Genomic DNA, 22,389 nt, shown 5'->3' on the forward strand with positions numbered 1-22,389 from the left:
CCTTCTAGATCTCAGACTATATAGTAAAGCAGCAGTCATCAAAACCACAAATACTTGGTTACAGAACAGAGACAGATCAATGGAACAGACCAGACAAGGAAGATTCAGAAACAATAGAACTCAATTACCCAGTGTTTAATAAAATGGAAAACATTAATTAGCTAGAGAAAAATTCTCTTTAATAAAAACTTCTAGGAAAACTGGAAAGCAGTCTGAAAGAAATTAGGCTCAGAGTAAGTTATACCATATTCCACAATACATTCTAAATGTATATGCTTAATATTAAACTTAATATTAAAGAACATGCTATTAAAAAAATTAGAAAAGAAACATCATGTGCCCTTCACAGCTATGGGGAGGAGATATATTCTAAGATAGAGGCAATTACAAATGACAAGATATCTAACTTTGACTACTTGACACTAAAGCTAAACAACTTTTGCACAGATAAAATTAATGCATCTATAATAAGAAGGGAAGTGGTCAAAGGAGAAAAGGTTTTTTTGTAGCACACTGCTCTGATAAGGGTTTAGTATCTAAGATATAAAAAAAAGAGTGTGTGTGTGTGTGTGTGTGTGTGTGTGTGTGTATAAAACAGCCATTCCCCAATAATTAAATGGTTAACGGATATGAATAAATAATTATCAAAAGAACTGCAAAATATTCACAACGACATGAAAGAATGCTCCAAATTACTAATAATAAGAGAAATGCAAATCAAAACAATCTGAGGCTTTACCCCATGCCTTGCAAATCAACAAAAAAGTGGCTAGTCAATATTGAGGGGTGGTAATGGGAGACAGGCATACTAATAAACTACTGGTGGAGATGTGAAATGAGACAACCATTTTGGAAAGCAATTAAGCAAATCAAGTAACTAAAATGTCCATACTCTTTCAACCAAAGACCCCATCACAAAGAAGACATCAATAAGAAAAGAGTTCTTATATACTCCAAAATATTTATAGCAGCGCTTTTTGTGATAGCTAAGAATTGGAAACAGAGTAGATACTGATCAACTGTGAAATGGCTTAACAAATTATAGCACATTAACATAATGGAATATTATTGTGCTGTGTGGTGAATACAGAGAATCATGGAAAGATCTATATGCACTCATGAGGAGTAAACAGACTCAAGACCAGTAACTACAGCAATGTAGATGGAAAGAACTACATGCCAAAAAGCAAGTCAATGGAACAAAATTTTAAATTCAAAAAGGACTAGCATAGAGAAAGATGAAAAGACACTCCCAAGCCTGCTCCACAAAGAAGAAGGTCCACAGGTGTTACATACTGCACGTTTTCAGACACTTTTCAATGTTATCAATCAGTTGTGCTAATTTTTTTTTTACTCCCTAAAAAATACAATTTTTCATATGGGATGGCTCTCTGGGAGAGGCTGGGAAAAGGATACTTAGAATAACAATGTGGTGTAAGAAACAAAAATATCAATAAAAAGTTCTTTTTCAAAAAAAAAGAAGTATATTAATTACTTATAATCCCAAAGCAGAGGTTAACCTTTTTTTTTCTGTCATTATCATCTTGGGAAGCATGGTGAAGCCTTGTGGACCCCTTCTCAGGATAAAGTTTTTTGATGCATAAAATAAAATACACAGGATTACAAACAAAAAGTTATACTAAAAAAAGGTATGAAAATATTTTTAAAACAAGTTTATAGGCTCAAGACTAAGAATCTCTATCCTAGAAATAATGTGTTAGGTAAGAGAAAAGTCACATCCAATCCTAGGTTTCGAATTGCAAAGATCTTGTAGATAATCTAGTATATTAACATAGCAATTTGAGGATTGGAACCCAAGTACTCTGATTCCAAATCCAGGGCTCTTTCCACTATACCATTCCGTGGCTTAAAATATATCAACAAACATATATTTCACCACCATTTTGATTCAAATACTTCACAAAAGCATAAAAGCATAAAAATCCTTTCTTAATGGTTTTTATCCTCTTACTGATAAATGATAATTTGCTTAATTTTATAGCAATCAAGAAAAAATATAATTATATGCAATGTTTTGCATCCCCTGTGTACCACCTCCAAGAAAAAAACCAAAATGCATTTATCCAATGAAATTTAATAAATAATCTTTAAGTTCATAGTTAATATTACAGAAGAGACCTAAGTGCAACTAGTACAACCTTCTCACTTTGTAAAGAAGGAAAGAAGACATAAGGTAACATGGTTTCTAAGTTGCACAGCACAGAATTGAATCCCCAATTCCAAATCCAGGATTCTTTCCATTATACAATCCTGATTTTTTAAAGTTTCAAGGTTATGGAGCTTCTTTCTTCTGTATTGTTTTTATAGAATAAGAACTTTAACCAAATGTAGAATAAACTGTGCTTCCATACACTGTGCTGCCCAAGGAAATTCAGAACTTCACAAAACTCTCAAGTTCTGTAGAAGTTTGAAAAGAACTATTTTTGTACAGCCTGTATACCTGGAAAATCTTGGCAAGTTAAATAACAGACATTCTCAGAAAACTTAAACACGGTTTGGCAGTAACAAGAAAGACTATATGGAATAACTTTTTCTTTAGACTACTTTCTATTTTTCTAGATTATTTAATGTCTCAAAATTATATCATAATTGAAGTCAACAAACATTCATTAAGTTACTCCTATATGCAATGTATAATGCATAGGAGCAGGAGAAATTAAAATGAAGCACAATTCCTATATTCAAGGAATTGACATGCTAAATAATTATTGATACAAGTTAGAATGGAGAGGGGAGGTTAAATAGATAGCAGAGATAAAACAGTAACAGGATATATTACATATCTGGAATGCAGAGGAGAGAGAAATTGGGGTATGGTTCATGGAAGAGGAAGTAGCTAAAATAAACCTTAAAGACAAGATTAAGAAACAGATAGTTTAGTTTGGTCAGCAACACAGAAAATAAAAGAGAAGTTTCTGAAACTAAAATTTAAAAACAGCTGAAAACTTTCCTTAAATGCCAGGTGGGAACAGAGACACTGAAGGAAAGTCTAGGAAAAGGGGACAAAAATATTAGACCTTTCTATTAAGGGATTATTTTGGCAGTTGTGTGAAGATACAACAGGTAGGGAAGAAGAGAGACTGGTCATGGGAAAACCAGCTAGACAGCAATTACAACGGTCTTAAGAGAGATACTGAAGTATGTGAATTACAGTCAGGGAACAAAGAATAAAAATACAGAGATGGTTGGAGGAGATACTATAAAGAGAAAAAAAGGACCTGGAAATTGATTGGATGCAGAGGATAGGGCAAAGGAAGAATTAAAGATGACTAAAAGATCTGGAGTAGACAGATACTACTAAAAATATGCAGGTATGAATGAAAAACAGGAGGTTTGAGGTAGTGTTTAGGAAAAATGATGAATTCAATTTTGGGTATGTTGAATTTTAGAAAACCAATGAGCCCACAAAGTAATGGACTCATAGGAGACCTAGATTAAATCCTTCCTCTGACACTTAATAGCTGTATGAGCAAGGGCAAATCATTTGACCTCTCTAAGCCTCAATTTCTTCATCTGTAAAATGAAAAAGTTGAACTACCTGGCTTTTAAGATCCCTTCCAGTTCTACATAGAGATGTTTAAAAAGCATCTATGGGCCTGGAACTCATAAGAGGTTTTAGAGGAAAATACAGATATGAGGATAATCTGTAGTAAAAAGGACCAAGGACAAAAATTTGGTAGATGCCTAGAGTTGGGGGCAAGGTAGAAAAAGAGAAAATGGTGAAGAAAACCAAGAGGGAACAATCATAGAGGCAGCAGGAAATAGGAGAGTGTCAGAGAAGCCAAGGGACAAGTGACTATTAAGAAGGAAGGCATAGTCAATGGTAGAATATTTGGCAAAAAAAAAAAAAGTCAAGGAGGATGAGGAGTGAATAAGAGGAGGTATTCAGTGACTTTGGAAAGAATGGCTTCGGGAAATAGAGCTGGAAACCAGAATATAAGATGTTGAGGAGTGAATGTAATAAAGAGGCAGTAAGTTTATATTGTTCTTTCTACAAGTTTGGAAGGGAGAAAAGAGATATGAAAGGATAGCTTAAAAGTTAGATCAAGAGGCTTTGTTTGATATTTAGATAGCAAGTCATAGCCTAAAAAGGTTTACTTTTGACAGTTTACATTTATAGTACTTAGCCATTTATATTCACTTCTGACACTCAGCAGGCATGCAACAGACAAATGATCTTACAATATCAGCCTCTTTCTGCATTAACATCCATGTCCCTTTTCCTCTGAATCATAACTTACAAATTTGGTCATGCCCATGGCAATACTATACAGAAACTCTCTTTGGAAGCTCAAAGATACTGACAAAAATAAGGAAAATGGGGACACACTTAAATAGAACAAAGGAATGGGAGTATGGGATGGGGGTTGGTAGTGTAATTATAATGTGATGAGAATGTGTTTTCTAGCATGGCTAGCAAATTGGCTCCTCCATATTAGGAAGGTGAAAAGCATTTTGAGCAAGGTGGTTACTCTGAAAAAAGAACTTTCACGATGTAGAAATTCTGATATGGGAGGGAGTTTATAGTCATTTCTATAAAATGTTGAAGCACTAAATTTTCAACAGTAAGATAACCCCACCCAAAAATATAAAGGAATTATATAGCCCTGTATTATAACAGTTTTCATGTAAAAATTAGATTTTGTTTCATAATTTCAATTTAAAGCACCTTTTCTAAGCAATATAACCTACTCGCTGTAAACAACATTCCCTACTAACAATCCTACTGGTGTTCAAGGCACTCCACAGCCTTGTACCATACAGCCGTTAGTCTCATTTCATATTGCCAACTTTCAAACTTACTGCTCTTTTCCCCAAATATACTATGCCTAAACAGGTTGGCTCATAGTGCCTATGTCTTCCTTCCCTCCTTGACCTGGAGAATTTCTTCCTATGGTTTAAAGCGAAAATGCTACTTCCTTCATGCACTCTTTCCTAATACCATTAGTCTGTGACAAACTTCATCTTTATACCTCAGACAGCATTTTGTTCTGCAATTCTTTAATCATATAATATTATACATTATAGTTAAAATCTGTGCCTGTGCCTTTTCTTCTCCTGAAGTTGTGAACTCCTCATTTAACCTAAATTTTTTCTCTCTCAGAACCCAGAGCAGCACTCCATACATAATGGGCACTTGGTAAATGTTTCCGAATGAATGAATTCTAGAGTCAGTACACACTCTATGGAGTGAAGAATACTAGTTTCTAGATCCCAGATACCATCCTGAGTTTAGTTCCAGGTCAATTAATACACATGCTTACCACTTTCAGCTGACTAGCTCACCAAATAATATAAGCCATAAAATTACAGAATGCTAGAGCTAGAAGGGACCTTGAAAATCATATATCCCAACTCATTCATCTGAAAGATAAGGAAACCAAGGCCAAGAAAGATTAAGTAAAAGAATACTCTATGCTCTCTGTCCACACTTTTCCACCACCCATACAGTCCTCAAAGCCCTTTCAGTCGATCGCTGAGGACAGAAACTAGACTGAAATTAATCCCCTCAAAACCATTCATGACCTTATTGACAAATCAAATGGGCTTTTTTTCAGTCTTCATCTTCCTTGACTTCTCTGCAATACATGACACTGTTGAACACACCCACCTTCTTGATACTCTCCTCCCCTTAAGTTTCCTTGACACTGCCTTCTCCTGGTTCTCATCCTACCTCTCAAATTGCTCCTTTTCTGTATCCTTCACCAGCTCCTCTTCCTCTTCCCTCTCCAATACATCCTTCACACCAATGCCAGAGAAATTCAGGCCTGCACAAAGGAGGCAGGAAAGGGTAGGACGAAATCCAGTTACAGTGAGTATTTGTTTGGCTGAAACAGAGTAACTGAAGGAGAATAGGATGCAACAAGCCTGGAAAAGTAGAATGCTAAGAGGTTGTGGAGGGCCTTAAATTTCAGGCCATGCAGTTTGTATTTTACTTGGTAAAGAAGGGCAGCTATATTTTCTCTCATATTTGTATGACTATTGCACACCCTCTGTTGAATTTACTTGTCCAAGGTCACACCATTACTCAGTGTTAGAGCTGAAATGAAAAATTGGGTCTTCTAACACCCAGACCTGCATCCTTTCCATTGCACCAGATCTCTCCTCTCTAAAAACAAAAGCCTTCCTTTGATTCTCCTAGGACAGCAAGTTTTACCTCATGGCTAAATTTCTAAAAAGTATACTTTATATTTGTGACCACTGCACCTTTACCATCTATTCTGGCTTCTGCACCCACTACTCCATCAAAAAATAATTTCTCAAGGTAAGGATCTATCTGATCTTTTTATAACATCTGACACTGCCAAACTTCCACCCTCCCTAAAATCTCCCCCCTCCCCTGCCCCCAAAGTCTCAACTTCCTTAACTTTCCTGACAGAGCCCTCTCTTTGGTTGTGCTCCTTCCTCCCCTGCTGCTATTTCTTAGTTTCATTCACTAATTCATCTAGTTTGTACCATCCTCTAAGTAATGGTGCCTCTAAATGTTCTCTCCTCTTCCAGGAGGGGCTACCATGCAAGGGAGCCAGGTGGAGCAATAGATAGAACAGTGGATCTAGAGTCAGGAAAACCTGAGTTTAAATCTGGCCTCAGATGTTTATTAGCTAGGTGACCCTGGGTAAGTCACTTAATATGCCTGCCTCAGTTTCTTTCATCTGCAAAAAGGAGAATAATAATAACACCAACCTCACAGGATTGCTCTGAGGATAAAAAGTGCTAATATTTGTAAAGTGCTAACCACATAGTTTGTGCTCTATAAATGTTAAGTTACTATTAGCTCTTACTTCAGCACTGGTCCTCTGGAATCCTGGCAGGTCATTACACTGATCAGAGTCCTTACGTCTCTTCTTGACTCCAGATCCAGCATTCTATCTACAAATTTTTGTAATAAACATATCTGATAAAATTCTGGCATCTAGCCTCTATAGGGAATTAACATAATTTATAAAACCAACAATATTTCATCAATAGAATCAGTCACAGAATTTCAGTGTTGGAAGGAACCTCAGTGAACACTTAGTCCAATAAATACCTTTAAAAAGAGGTCCCCCACTCCTCAATTGATAAATGGTAAAAGGATATAAACAGGTAGTTTTCAGAAGAAATCAAAGCTATCTGTAGTCATATGAAAAAACGTGCTAAATCATGTGGCCTCCAGTCTTTTTTTTTCCTCACCAAACCATCCTTTCACACACTTTCCCAAGTAGCTGCTAAAAAAAATCTCTTTGCATAGTTTTGAGGAGTCCCTCCCCCTCTCAAAAACCTTCAGTGACTCTCCACTGTGTATAAAATATAAACCCATTATTCTGCCGTTGTCTTATCTTTTACAAAGCTTCAAACCATGGAGGTGGGTGGCATATACAGAAAGGATCATGTATGAAAAGAACACAGGTTTGGAGTCAACAGACTGAGGACTGAATCCTTGCTCTCCCACTCTCTGTGTGACCTTGGGCAAATCCTATTACATTTCTGGGCTTCAGTTTCTTCATCTGTAGAAGAAAAGACTAGACCAAAATCCTCGGTGCCTTTCTAGCCTTATTTCTTTCTACTCTCCTTCAGGTAGTTCTTGCTCCAGCCAAACATGATGAATGTACATGTTCCCGAGGCCTACCTCCCCTCTCCCCCTTTTGCAGCCATGCAGGCTGGCCATCATCTACCCCTAGAATGTGCTCCCTCCACATCCACACCAGCTATAATCTTCCTTTTCCTTCACACGCCAGCTCATGAGCTATCTCCTTCATGATGCTGTACCTGATTTCTAAAACGACCTTTCTCTGGATCTCTACTATGCCCAGATCACTTTCAACACTGCATCAGACTTATGTTCATGTTTCTATACCAGCATAACCTGTAAGCTCTTTGTGTTTTCTCACTTCCGTGTCTCCAGTGCCTATTACAGTGCCTTGCACTTAACAGAGACCTAACAAATGCTTATTTAATTGAATCAAAAACTCTTATTTCCTTTCTGAGGAAGGTTCTTGTTCAGGCAGTAGGAGCAGTTGCACAGAACAAGGCAACATTTTAGAGGCCAAAAGCTACTGAGTTCTGAAGGAAAATAAGCTGGATCCATAATGTGGATCCATCATAGAACAAAGGAAACATTCAAAGTCAGAAGAACTTCCTGTATATTTGCTTAGTTTTGTAATTAGTTTATTTTTGATTTCTGAATAACATATTGAGAATTCTGATCGGTATCCTCTAAGAAACTGAAATTATATCCTAGAGGTCACTAGAATGTTCATGCATTGCTTATTTACAAAATACCCTGCACTTTATGGCATTTGGCAATAGTAAGATCTCAGAGCTCTGATAAATAAATAGATAGGCTCTCTAGAAACCTTAAAATTCAGTTCAAATCCTTTAAAACAATGTAATACCAAAACAAAAATAAAGAAAATATTACCTTGATATTGCTAACCTAAATAAGACTATATACTCAAAAATATAGTCCTCCTTTCAAAAATAAAATTCTCCTCTTTTTAGCAAAGAAATTTTTTAAAGTGAAAATTTCATGCCTTTTGTATTCTCTTAACTCCTCAAAAGAAATTAAGAGGCACGACTCCTTTTAAAAGTGTCTAAAACAAGATTAAACCATACCTTAACATACAATTCACTGGAAAATCAACTTCTAGGTCATGGATACTCCTTAAATCTATTGAAAAGCAAAAATGATGTGATGATGCTGGGACAGCAATCTTTTGTCCTGAAGTAATCTCAGAGGCACTGGATGTTGTCACCAGATGGGCTTGAGAAACTGATGTAGGTGAATTCAAGGCTGACATGAACACAATAACAAAAGTTGAAATTTCAGTAAAAGTTTCACAAAGGTGTTCAACTCATTTCAAAAAGATCACTTCATTTATCCTTAGCTAGAGAATTGGAATATTCTCATTCCCATTTTGAAAAGGAGGAAACAGGAACACAAAAATGTTTTGAGTGACTTGATCAAAGTTACCAGTTTCAAGGTTAGTCAAGGTTCAATTGAACAATCTAGGTCTCTAAACTCCTACTCAAGTATTTTAATTGACTATCCTACCTACCAAAATGAAGAGAAAGACGTTAACCTTAACTCAGTCTTCCATTACCAAGAAAATATTTTATAAGACATATTGTACAAAAAGTACAATTTACTGTAAGAACCAGTTAAAGCACATTCATCACTCTGAATCCTTAAACGTATGTAGCATTGGCAGGAAGCTTTTCTACACTAAGATTAACATTATCTTTAGAATGTATTGTGGATATAAAAAATACTATGAAAATATGTTGTTTGGCTCATCTGGGGACAGATAGGAAATAACTCTTTTGAAATAATTTTCTTAAGGGTCTTATATGATCTAATGATGAGTGAAGAGAACAGAACCAGGAGAATATTCTACACAGCCATGGACACACTGCTTCTGTGATGAGTAACTAATAGACTTGGCTCTTCTCAACAATGAAAGATTCTAAGACAGCTCCGAAAGACTCATGATGGAAAAGATTATCCACACCCAGAGAAAGAATTACAAAATCTGAATGCAGATTGAAGCAAACTATTTGCCCTCTCTTTTTTAAAATTTTATTTTATTTTTGGTTTTGTTCATAGTTCATTTCATTGCTTATATTTCTTCTTTACAACTTGATTATTGGGAAAATAAGTTTAATGTGAAGGTATATGTAGAACCTGTATCAGATTACATGCCGTCTTGGGGGGGAGGTGGAGGAGAGGGACGGGGAGAAAACTTGGAACTCAAAAACTAGTGGAATTGAGTGTTGTAAACTAAAAGAAATAAATTAATTAATAAAAAAAAAGAAAGAATTTCCTTAGTTCTCACTACTGTGTCCTGAAAGTTGTTAGGCTTCATTCTGCCTTTTTTTAATGTTTGGTCCACATCCATCAGTGTAGAAAATTAGTGGTGAAAAAACTTCCTCTACCCATAAAGATAAGCAGCCATTCTGCAAGTTATAGTCTTAGAAAATTGCTTACAACACTGATAATTACTTGTTCAGAATCACACAACCAGTTAGTATCAGAGAGAGAACATGTACTCAGGTCTTCCTGTTTTCAAGCCTGACCTTATTCTGCCTCTCACTTTGAAATATACTAACTGCTTAATAAACATTTGTTGATCCAAAGTAAATCACAACAAATGAAAAATCAGATGCAAGTTTCAGGCACTTTCTCTCAATTTAATGGTCAAAGATTAGAGGAATATGTAAGGAATTAAAAGAGTATTTGGCATGAAGAATCAGTCATCACTATAAAACTGTATAACTAGATGAGGATTCCAAAAAATCGCTTAATTCCTAATTCACAATACATTTTTTTGGTTTGAAGCAAATTCTATTTTACAAATGCATTGAATTTTTTTAAAAATTCATTTCCTATGTGCAAGGCATACCACAGCACCTTGCTCATAGTAGTAGATGCTTAGTTTGTTGAACTGAATTATTTAAAAATTTTCACCTAGAAGACTGGTTAAAATAGATATTTTCAATCCTCAATTATTTTAAAACAATAAAATACAATTTTAATTTTGAATGTATAAAAACCTTCTGAACTTTAGAAGTTACATTACTTGGAAATGTGATAAAGTTACTAAAAAAAACAGCTTACTCTTTTGATTTACTTTTGTATCCTTGTCATACTGTAAACTTTCTACTTCACTTTCTGTTGCATCGTCTTTAGTTGGTGGTGACTGGTGATTCTGAAGCTGAACAGGCGATTGAGGAGTTGGTGATTTCTCTTCAGCCAATGGCTTCTCCTGTATAGGCGTTAAAGCTCTCTTCTTTGATTGCTCTTTCTCACATTGGGACTTGAATTCAACTAAAGGCTAAATAATTTAGAGAGTGAAATTTGAAAATCCATGCAAATCTGAGGCGGCTTTTAAAAAGGGCAACATCATTTTCATCATTCTAATTCTTCCTAAATTATTTTTTCCATTTTAGATCTTCCCAAATTATTTTTGTTCACAATTTCTTAGACACTCTAGGACCAGAAAAAGAGATGGCAAACAAAAAGGATTCTGATATTTAGAGTGCCAAAGTATTTCTAGTGGGGAAGGCAAAATAATTTAGGAGAATAGTATACTTTAATTAGTAGAATGGTTTACTTAGGGGGACCTCTGGGAAGGAGGTTACCCTTGGCTGTGAATGAATGGTAATTATCCTTGAAAGGCTACCAAGTGAGAGAAAGGATGCCGAGAGGATTATACTTTCTTTCCTTGTATTCTATTTCTCTTTTCTTCTTTCTTCTATTATTTCCCCAGCAATCTTCTCAAGTTCATATATTACTTCTCCTGCCTTTACTAATCAGTCTGCAAAGAACCAATTGCTAAAAGAAGATAAGATGCCAATGCAACTACCATATAGCGTGTTTTTTGTTATTAAATCATTTTTTTCATTTGTGTCCAACTCTCTCTAGTCCCATTTGTGATTTTCTTAGCAGATATACTATAGTGGTTTGCCATTTCCTAATTCAGCTCATTTTGCAGATGAGGAAACTGAGGCAAACAGGATTAAGTGACTTGTCCAGGGTCACATAGCTAGTATATGAGGCAGGATTTGAATTCCAGAAGATGAGTCTTCCTGATTCCAAACCCAGTGCTCTATCCACTGAGCCACCTAGCTACCCTATCAATGAATTTAGGATGTATAAAAGCTTATATAGTGTCTGTCAATAGGCCATATCAGTCATAGTAAAATACTAACAGTGCCTCATTATAGGACTCTGCCAAAGTGGATTTAACTTCTCTTAATAATTCTAGGCTCACTCCCAAGCATCACAGCTTCCAGAATTTATGGAATATATTCTCTCAACAGAAAATTTTCCTTCCCGTCAAAATCACTAAAAATGAGGAACCAACAGAAATGAAACTTCACTAAGAATTCCTAGAGGGAAAAAAAAGAATTCTCCGATCAAAATTGACATCACCTGGGGTTAGGAGTCATACAATCTTTTCAGGAAGCCAAATCAAACATTATTTTAGAGGAAATAATACAACTTGGGCCAATACCTTAGAATAACAGTTTTAGGCTCATATTTATGTTGCAATGTAAACTAGTTAGATTAATTTAAATGTTTATATATAATAAAATATACTAAGCAAAATAACTGAAGGCATCAATAAATAAGCATTTATTAAGCACCTACTATGTGCTAGGTACTATGTTAGATGCTAGGAACACAGAAAGAATGAAATAATCTATGCAATGAGCTTCTATTCTAATGGGAGAGACATCAAGTACACATCTAAGTAAAAAGAATAAATATGAAGAGAATAAATACAAAGTCTTACAAGTTAGTCTGGGAGGGAGGATAGGAGCAACTGTGGAGAAAGAGGGAGAAATAAGGAAAAAGTTCAAGTGGAAGGTAATGCTTGAGGTACACCTACATGGAAAAGAGGTTAGAGGTGAGGAGAAAGTCCATTCTAACTACGGGGGGAAAGGAAGAGAAATTATGAGAGGAGGAGATAAAAGCTATACTTGCCTGGGCATTTATGCCTTCTCTTTGTAAAGCCACAGATACTCCTACAGTTGGTGCCAATTCCAGTGGAATAGGGGGAAGTTTTTGTTTGGCTCTGTTTGGTGGGTCAAGGGTAAAAGCACCTTCAACTGCTACAGGGCGCTGGTTGATGTCTGTACTTCCTTTCTTCAATAATCCAGTTAGTGGAATTTCTGTGCTTCCAAGTGACTGGTCTCCACAGCATAGATGAATCTTATGTAAGAAGAATTCTCTAAAATGAATCTTCAAAAATGCTTTTCCCTCTCCATCTCCCACAACTCACTAAAAATATTTTAAATTTAATACGATAAAAATATAATAGTACTCCCCCAAAGGGGTCCATTTAATGTTATATACTTCCACAAGGTCACAGCCATGCAATAAATATTAACTAAATTTAAAGAGATCTATACATGAGGTTTTGAAAAAAGTAGCGATCATACAAAGTTATTAGTAAATTATTTTATTTTTCATTTCTATATCTTTTTAGAAAGTCTTCCACCCACATTAAAAAACCAGGTCTCAGATACTGATTTGCTAAATTGCTTTATCGCTATTGATATATATCGATATCACTATATTGATCAACAATTGAATGTTATTTTCCTTAAAATACAGTCTTAGAATTAGGGTTTTAAGAAAACAGAATAGTAAAATAAAATCAAAATGGCTATAATGAATTAAGATGCAGGTTATATATTAAATAAAAGATTTATAGATGCTCCTTCTTAAAGACAATCAACAGTGTAATAAAGAGAAAAATATTCCAAATGAGCATAAAAAAATGAGGTCTAAAGTACTTTATCTTCAGAAGAAAAACAAGAAATGATTATTGATGAAATATATGAAACTAGATGATCAACAGGTATTAACATGAAAAATGTCACATGATTATAAACTTTCAATAACTAAAATAAAATGTGTGACATTCTTCAAACAGAAAATGACTAAATAATGACAGATTATAAAAACAGATAAATAGAGCCTAACAGGCTTCTAATTTAATTCTAGAAATAACAAGCCAATACTGTACATAAGACAAATATTAGGGGGGGAGGGGAAAAAAGAGAAGACATTACATATTCAAATATTTTTTAAAATTACATTTGTTGTTTATATTTTGGTACTACATTTAACTTACCACTTTGTTGTAGGAGTCTATGAAATAACGAGAAAGATTTTATATGAGAAATCTGTCTCATTCACTTCTTTTTAAAACTTAATTGATATTTTTATGTCATCATAATTTCCTCCAACATCTCCTTCTCTTCCCTCCCAGAGGACTATCCCAATATAACAAATAGTACATTTTGAGACAAAAAAGAAAAAAATCATCATGATCAAAAAAGTCTAAAGATATGTATCTCTTCTTTTAAGACAATTTGTTCTTTATAATTTTGCATCATTTACTTTTGCTATTCTTTCCATTTATATTATTATAGTTATTGTAATATTCTTTTATTTACTTTGTTTACTTCATTCTGCATCAGTTCATGTAGATCTTGCTATGCTTTTAAGTATTCATCATATTCATCATTTCTTATAGCAGAGAATAAATATTCCATTGCACTCAAGTGCCACAATTTATTTAGTTATTCCTCAATTGACAAGCATCTGCTTTGTGTCCAACTCTTTGCTACCAGAAAAAAGTGCTACTATAAATATTTCAGTGAATGAAAGGACTTCTTATCAAGCCTCGTTGGGGTATAAGCTTGGTAGTGGAATCTTAGTCAAAGAGTACAGAGATTTTCGTCACTGTAGTCTGCAAATTTTCTTTGGAGAACTGTTTGTTCACATCCTTGACCATTTCTCTATTGGGAATTGTGTGTGACCAAAATGTATATGTTTATTGTCTGTATATCTTAGATACCAAAACCTGATCAGATAAATTTGATACAAAGATTTTTCCCCCCATTTGACTGCTTTTTTCCCCCTAAATATGATAGATAATTTTGTTTCTGTAGAAGCTTTCAGTTTCATGTAACCAAAGTTGTTTGATTAAGAATACATTTCCTTCCAATGACTTAAGGGATATCCACCTTGAATCCATTGTGGAAGACGGTATAAGATATTGATCTAAGCCTAATTTCTACCAGATTACTCTCCACATTTCTCAGTAGTATTTACCAAATAGGGAGTTTTACCTAAGTGATTTTGTTTTCTGGTTTATGGATATCTGGGTTATAAAGTTCCATTGTTTCTGATTTTGTTTCAAGTATAAAAGTTTTGTACTTCGGCAGACATTTTCTATATCCATTGAGATAATCATATGGTTTTGCATATTTTAACGTAATTATGTTGACTGTTTTTACTAATGTTGAAATACCATCCTTAGAATAAATCCAACATGGTTATGACTAATAATTTATTGATGAATCACTGTATTTTACAACAGGATTTTATTTACAATTTATGAATCAATATTCATTAATATTAATGGTCTGTAGTTCTCTGTGCTTTTTCCTTCCCTGGTTTAGATATTAGAACTATATTTTTCTTATAAAATGAATTTGGTAAGGTATGAGATGGCACAGTGGATATAAATGCTGGATCTGGGGTCAGAAAGACTTGGATTCAAATCCAGCCTTAGACACTAACGAGCTATGTGACTCTGGGAAGTCATTTTGCTGTCTGCCTCAGATCCCTCAACTGTAAAACAGGGATCGTAATAACACCTCCCCTATAGGGTTGTTGTGAGGCTCAAATCAGATAATATCTGTAAAGAGCTTAGCACAGTGACTGGTACATATTAGTGCTTGATGAGTGCTTGTTCCCTTTTCCCTTCAATATTTGTGAATAATTCATGTTGTACTGGTACTAATTGTTCCTTAAGTCTGATAGAATTCTCCTTTGTGCTAATTGTTCCTTAAGTCTGATACAGAATTGTCCTGTTGAATCCATCAGGCCCAGGAGTCTCCCCTCCTCCCCTGAGGCACCTCCTTCAGTCTGTTAGAGCTTGTTCTATCTCCTTTCCTGAGATTGGGTTATTTAAGATATCTATTTGGTCTTCTATGTGGATGAGTATTTTAGAATTTTTTTTTAAGTAATCAATTTTTTTGTGTTCTGTTTCATTAGCATGTAACTGTGTTTAATAGGTTCTGTTTATTCCTTTTACTTCTTCTGGTTTTGTTGTAATTCACAACAAAAACTTGTTCATTTGCTACTTTGTTGATTTGATTTCCTGCCTTCTTTTTAATCAAATTGGCTAAAGATTTATCAGTTTATTGTTCTTCTCAAAGAAAATTTTCAGTTTTACTTATTTCTACAGTTTTTTGTTTTTAGTTTATTTCTCCTCTAATTTTTAATGTATGTTTATTTTCTAGATCTGTACATTTTTTAAAAAAATTAATTTTGTCTTCATTAACCCTTTCTTTAACTATTTAGTGTATATTGGGAGGGACATGATTTTCCCCTGAGGACTATTTTGGTTGCATCCCAGAAATTTTGTTATGTTGTTTCTGCAATTTGTCCTTTGACTTGTTTCATTATTTAGTATTTCATTGTTTTGGGGGTTTTTTTTGTATTTATTTAGTATTTAATTTTTCCCCAGTTACATGTAAACAACAATATTAAACATCTGTTTTTAAAACTCTGAGTTCCAAATTTTCTCCCTTCCTCCCTCCACCTCCCCCCATTAAGAAGGCAAGCAACTCCACATAGGTTATATATGTCAATAGTCATGCAAAACATATCCATAATAGTCATGCTGTGAAAGAAAACATGGGTAAAAAAAAAAACTCAAGAAAAATGAAGTAGGAAAAAAAAAAACCCAACCAAAAGCTGCTTCGACCTTTATTCAGACACCATCATCTCTTTCTCTGGGGATAGAGAGCACTTTTCATCCTGTCTTTCAGAGTTGTCATGGATTGTTATATTGCTGAAAATAGCTAAGTCATTCATAGCTGATCATCCTACAACATTGCTGTTATTTTGTACCCATTACACTTCACTTTGCATCAACCCATGTGAGTCTTCCTAGGTTTTTCTGACAGCATCTTGCTCTTAATTTCTTGTAGTACAACAGTACTGCATCTAGGATTTCATTGTTAAATCTTATTTGGGTCTGTCTTTTGTTTGTGGTCCCTGAATTAATATTTTTATTACATTTTAGTCTAAACAGTTGTATTTGTTACTTCTGCTTTTTCACATTGCTGGCAACATATCTGTGTGCCCTAAGTACATGGTCAATTTCTGTAAAATTTTTGTGTGGTGGTAAAAATATTCTTCAGCAACCTCATTTAGAAAACACCATAAAGTTATGTAGCTCTCCAGCCAATTTGCTCAGTTCTATATTTTCCCTCTTGTTTATCTGTTAGACTTATCCAAAACTAAGATAAGGACACTGAAATCTCCTATCACTATTACTAACTATGTCTTCTTGTAATTCAATTAATGTTTCCTTTACAAATTTAGATGCTAAGGCATTTGGAAGATATAAATTTAACATTGATATTACTTTATTGTCTACAGTTCCTTTCCAGCAGAATGTGGTTCCCTTGTTTATCCCATTTTAGATTATGAATGTTTGTTTTTACTTTGCTTTTAACTAATGCTTTTCTGGACTTACTTGTTATATAGTAAAGTTATTCTGACCCCTCAGTTTCATTCTATATATGTCTTGGTTTTCTAAATGCATTTCTTGTAAACACCAGACTGTAGAGTTTTATTTTCTCATCCAGTCATTCTTTTTCTTTTTATTAGATTATTAATCAATTAACATTTAAAGTTATGAGACACTTATATTTTCCTCCATTTGTTTCTATAATTTTCCCCCCTTCCTCTATAAAGAGAGCATTATACCTCTTCAGTTATTTTAACTTAAGCTATTTTAAGAACTCTATTCTGATTGATTCTTTTCACCTCACCCTCAAATACTTCCCCTTCCATCTGTTATTCCTTTCCCTAGTTTTGAAATTTTGCTTATTAGTTTTTTTCTTACTTTTATTTAGATATTTATTTTGTCTTTTGTTCCCCTTAGTTGTCAAAAAAAATCTTCCTTTCTCTCCTCTTCAACTTCTTTTATTAGTTTAAGATTTAATTTTCTGTGCCTTTTTGTAAAAAATAAATTTCTTTCTCTCATTCTTTTCATTATTTATCTTCCCTTTCTATTCTACTTCTGTCCCTTACTAATTTAGTCCTTTCTGTATTACTCATGGAATTAAACTTCTAGGGTACCTATTTTGGGTTCTTTCTTCTAAATAATTTATCATCTTGTAGTTCTTGTCCCTGGTTCCTTTTCTGTTGTCTCATTCTTAGAAATATCAATTCCTGCAGGTGACATAGAAGATGCTGCCCCAAGGTAAGAACCTTCCTATGTTCCTGGTTGTACAGCTCATTATTGTCCTCATAATCTCTTCCTTGAGTCCATACCCTCCTACTCTTCTGGATGTCCCTTGCCCCCAAGAGCTCTGATTCCCTTTCCTGGTCTCTCTAAACATCAAATCCCTGTAGATTATAGCCATTGTGAATTCCCAATTTCCCTTTACAGAATGTATCTCTCTCTTTTCCCATTTGAGCATTCATCAGTAGTATTTCCTCCCACCACTGAAGCAAGATTTCTTCCCCTTTTTCAATCTCTCTCTTAGCCCCTTTGTCTCATCTCTGGGAGTTTATCTTCTTCCTTAGACATCACAGGAGTTAATTTTCTCTTCATCGTGAGCCTCTGACTTGATTAAGGTACATCACATAATTCCCTCTATCTTCTTCCTCTCTTCTCCCCTTTTATGCACCCTCCCATTAAGTAATTTAGGAACATAAAAAAAAGACATAACAAAACAAAACCACTTTGATTCACAACTAGATTTAATGGATGATGTTTCAGGACTGTTTTTCTCCACCATCACTTCTGACTTCTGCTTTCACCCTTGACACTCTAGGTGGTATGGTAGATAGAATTTTGGACCTTAAGAAGACCTTAGTTTGAGTCTAGCCTCAGACACTAGCTGTGTGACCAAGAGAGTCACTTATCTCTATTTGCCTTAGTTTTCTCAACTGTAAAATGGAGATAATGAGAGTACCTACCTCTTCACAGTTGCTGCAAGGATCAAATCAAGTAATATTTGTAGAGAACTTAGTATGCTGCCTGGCACTCAGTAGATATATAAATACGAGTTATCATTCTCATTATTAAATATCTTTATGATCTCTGTTGTTATTTTGTTGTTTTTGTATTTGTTTACCATTCTTTTGTTTCTGTTGTCTGGAATGTTTCAAAAGCAAATAAATTTCTTCAGGTATGGATTTTGTTCTAGGAATATTTAGAATACCCTTAAAAAATACCCATCTATTTTCATTAATGACTGGGCTCAGATTTGCTGCATTGACCTTGGTTTGCTCCTTTGAAATAAATTATTAAATTCCCTCCTACAGTTTCTGGTAAGTGCAGAATAGTCTTGTTTTATTTGAATCACCTTTCCTTTATTTCTGAAGGTCTTTTTTCCTAGTTGTTTGCAGAATTTATTGTCTATCAATGCAATTATTTAATTTAACCACGATGTATGTTGGAGTCTGCAGCACCAGTTTGTGTGTCTTCTTCTGGAGGAAGACTCCTTTGTGGACTCTTTTGACTGGCACTTTGTTTTCCACATTCAGATGTGAGCAATTTTCCTGAATTATTTCTTGCATTATGGTGTTCCAAACTTGTAATGTTCTTCTGAGAGCCCTACAATAAATTGTTTCTATATATCCTTTCTTCAACTGCTTGAATGGAAATCATGTTTTCTTTTAATGTTATTGTTTTTGTTTCTCTTTTTTCCAGACTGTCCTTTAGTTATATGTATTTGCATTCTCAATCAGTTTTTCTCCCTTTTGTTTCTTTGGTGAGACCAACCACCAAGGATTCAAGTTTTTCTATTCTGCAAATTATCTCTGGGCTGTGCCAGCCATAAACTCTCTTTTCAAAATTCTTCTCTTTCAAACCATCCAGGAACAGTATGCTGTGGTTCTATAGTCTCTTCTTGGATCAGGATCCTCTGCCTCATCAAGCATTGATTTACTTTCCTTTATAATTATTCATACATGCCTGAAACACATTTCACTAATCTGAAGATCAAGGAATCTCCAGGATCCAGAGGCCATTTTCCCACCTCTTACTAATTATCTTCTCTACTGGTTTATCTGCTTGTGCTCAAGGTTTCTGGGTTTTCTTCCTCCTTAGATCTTTTGTAATTTCAGTCTTTTTTCTTCATTTTCTCCTACTGTTCACTTTCTAACTCCTTCCCCTTTGATGGCAGATTCCCTGGGAGATAGATCTCAAAGATGTCTCACTCTCCTCCCATGCTGGGCAATTCATATATGGTTCACCAGCCTACGCATCTGCCCCAAATGACTTCTGGGGGAACAGAAATGGTCCCAGCTGGATAGTGAGCTCTTTCTTTAGATCTAATGGACTGACGCATAGCTGCATACACATGGTGTGCTACCCCAGTTCCCTCTATTCCTCTGTTCTTTGGCAGAGTTCTGTTGTAGCACAGAGAACGACCCTTCTCCATTGCTACTGCAGCCTGAGCAAGTTTCTGTCATTCAGATATAAGTGGAATTGGGAACAGTTGGGGGTGGAAGGGGCGGGGTTGGTGGGTATCAAGAGTATAGAGTTGAATTAACTTACAAGTTCATGGTCCATTGTCATAGCCACAGGAGAAGTGGGGAGAGGTTGCTGAGAGAGTACATTAGGCTAATCAGGGATTAGCCTTCTCTGTTGCTAGTTCATCAAGTTGCTACCTTGTCTGGGGTTCTTAGAGTCCCTGACCATAGAGACAGATGAAATTGCTTACACAAATCTGTCACACAATTCCTATTTTGAAGAGGTTTGAGAGACTGTGAGGACTGAAGAAAATACCTATTTTTCTATCTTGTAGGGCATATGATCCAAAAGATTTTTCATTCACTTCTAATAACAACTCGTATATTGCATTGTATTCTTTAAACTATTTGATGTACTTGATCTCTTCAACAACACTGTAAGCTGATGTCTGAGACTGTCTCATAGTCTTCTGTAATCGACATTGCAGGGGCACAGTGCCATGCACAGAACAGAGATGCAATAAAGATTAAAATACTGATAGTTCAATGCGAATTAAATTTAGAAGAACATAACCTGTGGGTTCCATTTTTGATTCTATTACTACTTAGTTTCTTTGTTACAAAAGAATAATAATTTATTTACCACTAAATCAACAAATGGTCTAAAGATGTAATGGGCAAAATAAAATAGTGACAAAAAGAGTAACTACAATTAAATGTTGGGAAAAGAAAATTTCAATGTCTAAAACAATCTTTGTTTGTCTTATTTCTTTAAGAAAAAAATCCCTTTTGGGGCAGCTAGGTGGCACAGTGAGCAGAGCACCGACCCTGGAGTCAGGAGGACTTGAGTTCAAATCCAGCCTCAGACACTTGACACACTTACTAGTTATGTGACCTTGGGCAAGTCACTTAACCCCAATTGCCCTGCCTTCCCCCCTGCAAAAAAAAAAATGTAGAAGAAAAAATCCCTTTAATCATTTCCAAAACTTAAGTTTTCCCCAGTAACATGTAACAGCTTTAAAAGGACAACCGAAGGAAAATAACAAGAATAGGATAATGCTTACTGAAACAAAACCATATGCCTTATTTTTGAAGACTTGGTCAAAGTGGCGACCTACTCTATATAAAATGGAAACAACTATCATTTAGTCTGTAAATGCTACAAAATCCCTACAGCCTTGCCTAGGATAAAGGTTACTGAAAAGAGTCATTGCCCCATGCCAGAAACTACTGGCTACAGGGATATGAGATATGCTCTCACCCCCTTCTGTAGATCAGACATAGTTTTATAAAAAGAATGATAAACATGACGGTCCAAAAAAAAGAATATGAGAGTCACTGACATACTGTGGAATTAAAACAGTAGAAAAATAAAAGATTCAAGCATCTCCATATGTTAAACATCCTTTATAAAATCAATCTGAAACATTTACCTGTAGTTTAGAATGAAGAGAAAGATAAATACGAAGTACTTCAATACTGCTACGTATTCGAACAGATGCTCTCTCTGGCTCAAAATCCGGGTTTATCAAGTCATTGAAAGGCTCATTTGTAACATCATTTCCCAGTAGTGAATAATAAAAGAAAAACTCAGGTTGTCTCTCCGGAATTTTCATTGTACATGGAATTAACTATAAATTAACAAAAAAAGAAAACCAAATTACTATCTAAATAATCTTTTTCGTGGTGAAAATTCATACAAACCCCCAAAATATAATCTCTATTTGCCTTCAAGTTTCTAATACAAATATCTTTAGATATTTGTTCTGGAAATCATGCAAGTCTTTTTCATTAATCTCTATCAAGAGCACAAAAATTTTAAAAGCCTATAAATAATTTTTTAATTAAAAAAAAAAGATCCAAATGATTCCTGATTCACATTATAAAGAAAGTTCTTTTGATGCTATTCTTGAAATTAGATACATAGGTCAAATATAAAATATTGGTCCAAATCCAGGTTACTGGAGGAAACATAACCAATTCTCAAAACCTTAGGGAAGAATATGAAATGCTAACAGCTGCAAACTAAACCTTCCTCTCTCCCTGAAGATATTTTCTTTATACTATGGATGATAGTTTTCAAAGTGTTAACTTACTTGCCACATTATATCCTAAGAATATGATGGGATTCTTGTCGGGCATAATTTTAAAGTACAACCATATCATTGTATCCAAGAGCTTTAAGAGATAATACAGATAAGGAGCTGTATGGTTGAGTGTATAGAGTGCTGACCTAGTCAAGAGCCTTGAGTTTGAAGCCTAGGGCTAACGCTATTGGTATGAGCATGGGCAAATCATTTAACTATTCTCTGTAAAACGGAATGTATATTATTGGTGTGAAAAAAGCACTTTATGAACCTTAA

General features: G+C 34.8%; 1 protein-coding gene across 2 annotated transcripts in view; it reads right to left on the minus strand.

Annotated features, from left to right (window-relative positions):
* Positions 1-22,389, minus strand: part of CEP120 (centrosomal protein 120) — a 107,407-nt gene that overhangs the window by 58,361 nt on the left and 26,657 nt on the right. For both annotated transcript variants that reach the window (XM_036740881.1, XM_036740882.1), the window contains 4 exons: positions 21,460-21,657; positions 12,491-12,718; positions 10,619-10,835; positions 8,617-8,794 (listed from right to left, as the gene is read on the minus strand). In XM_036740881.1, coding sequence (XP_036596776.1) covers positions 8,617-8,794; positions 10,619-10,835; positions 12,491-12,718; positions 21,460-21,657 — 821 coding nt within the window. The remainder of the gene's footprint in view (positions 1-8,616; positions 8,795-10,618; positions 10,836-12,490; positions 12,719-21,459; positions 21,658-22,389) is intronic.

The sequence above is a fragment of the Trichosurus vulpecula genome, chromosome 1 (genome assembly GCF_011100635.1).
Source record: "Trichosurus vulpecula isolate mTriVul1 chromosome 1, mTriVul1.pri, whole genome shotgun sequence".
NCBI classification, from domain to species: Eukaryota; Metazoa; Chordata; class Mammalia; order Diprotodontia; family Phalangeridae; genus Trichosurus; species Trichosurus vulpecula.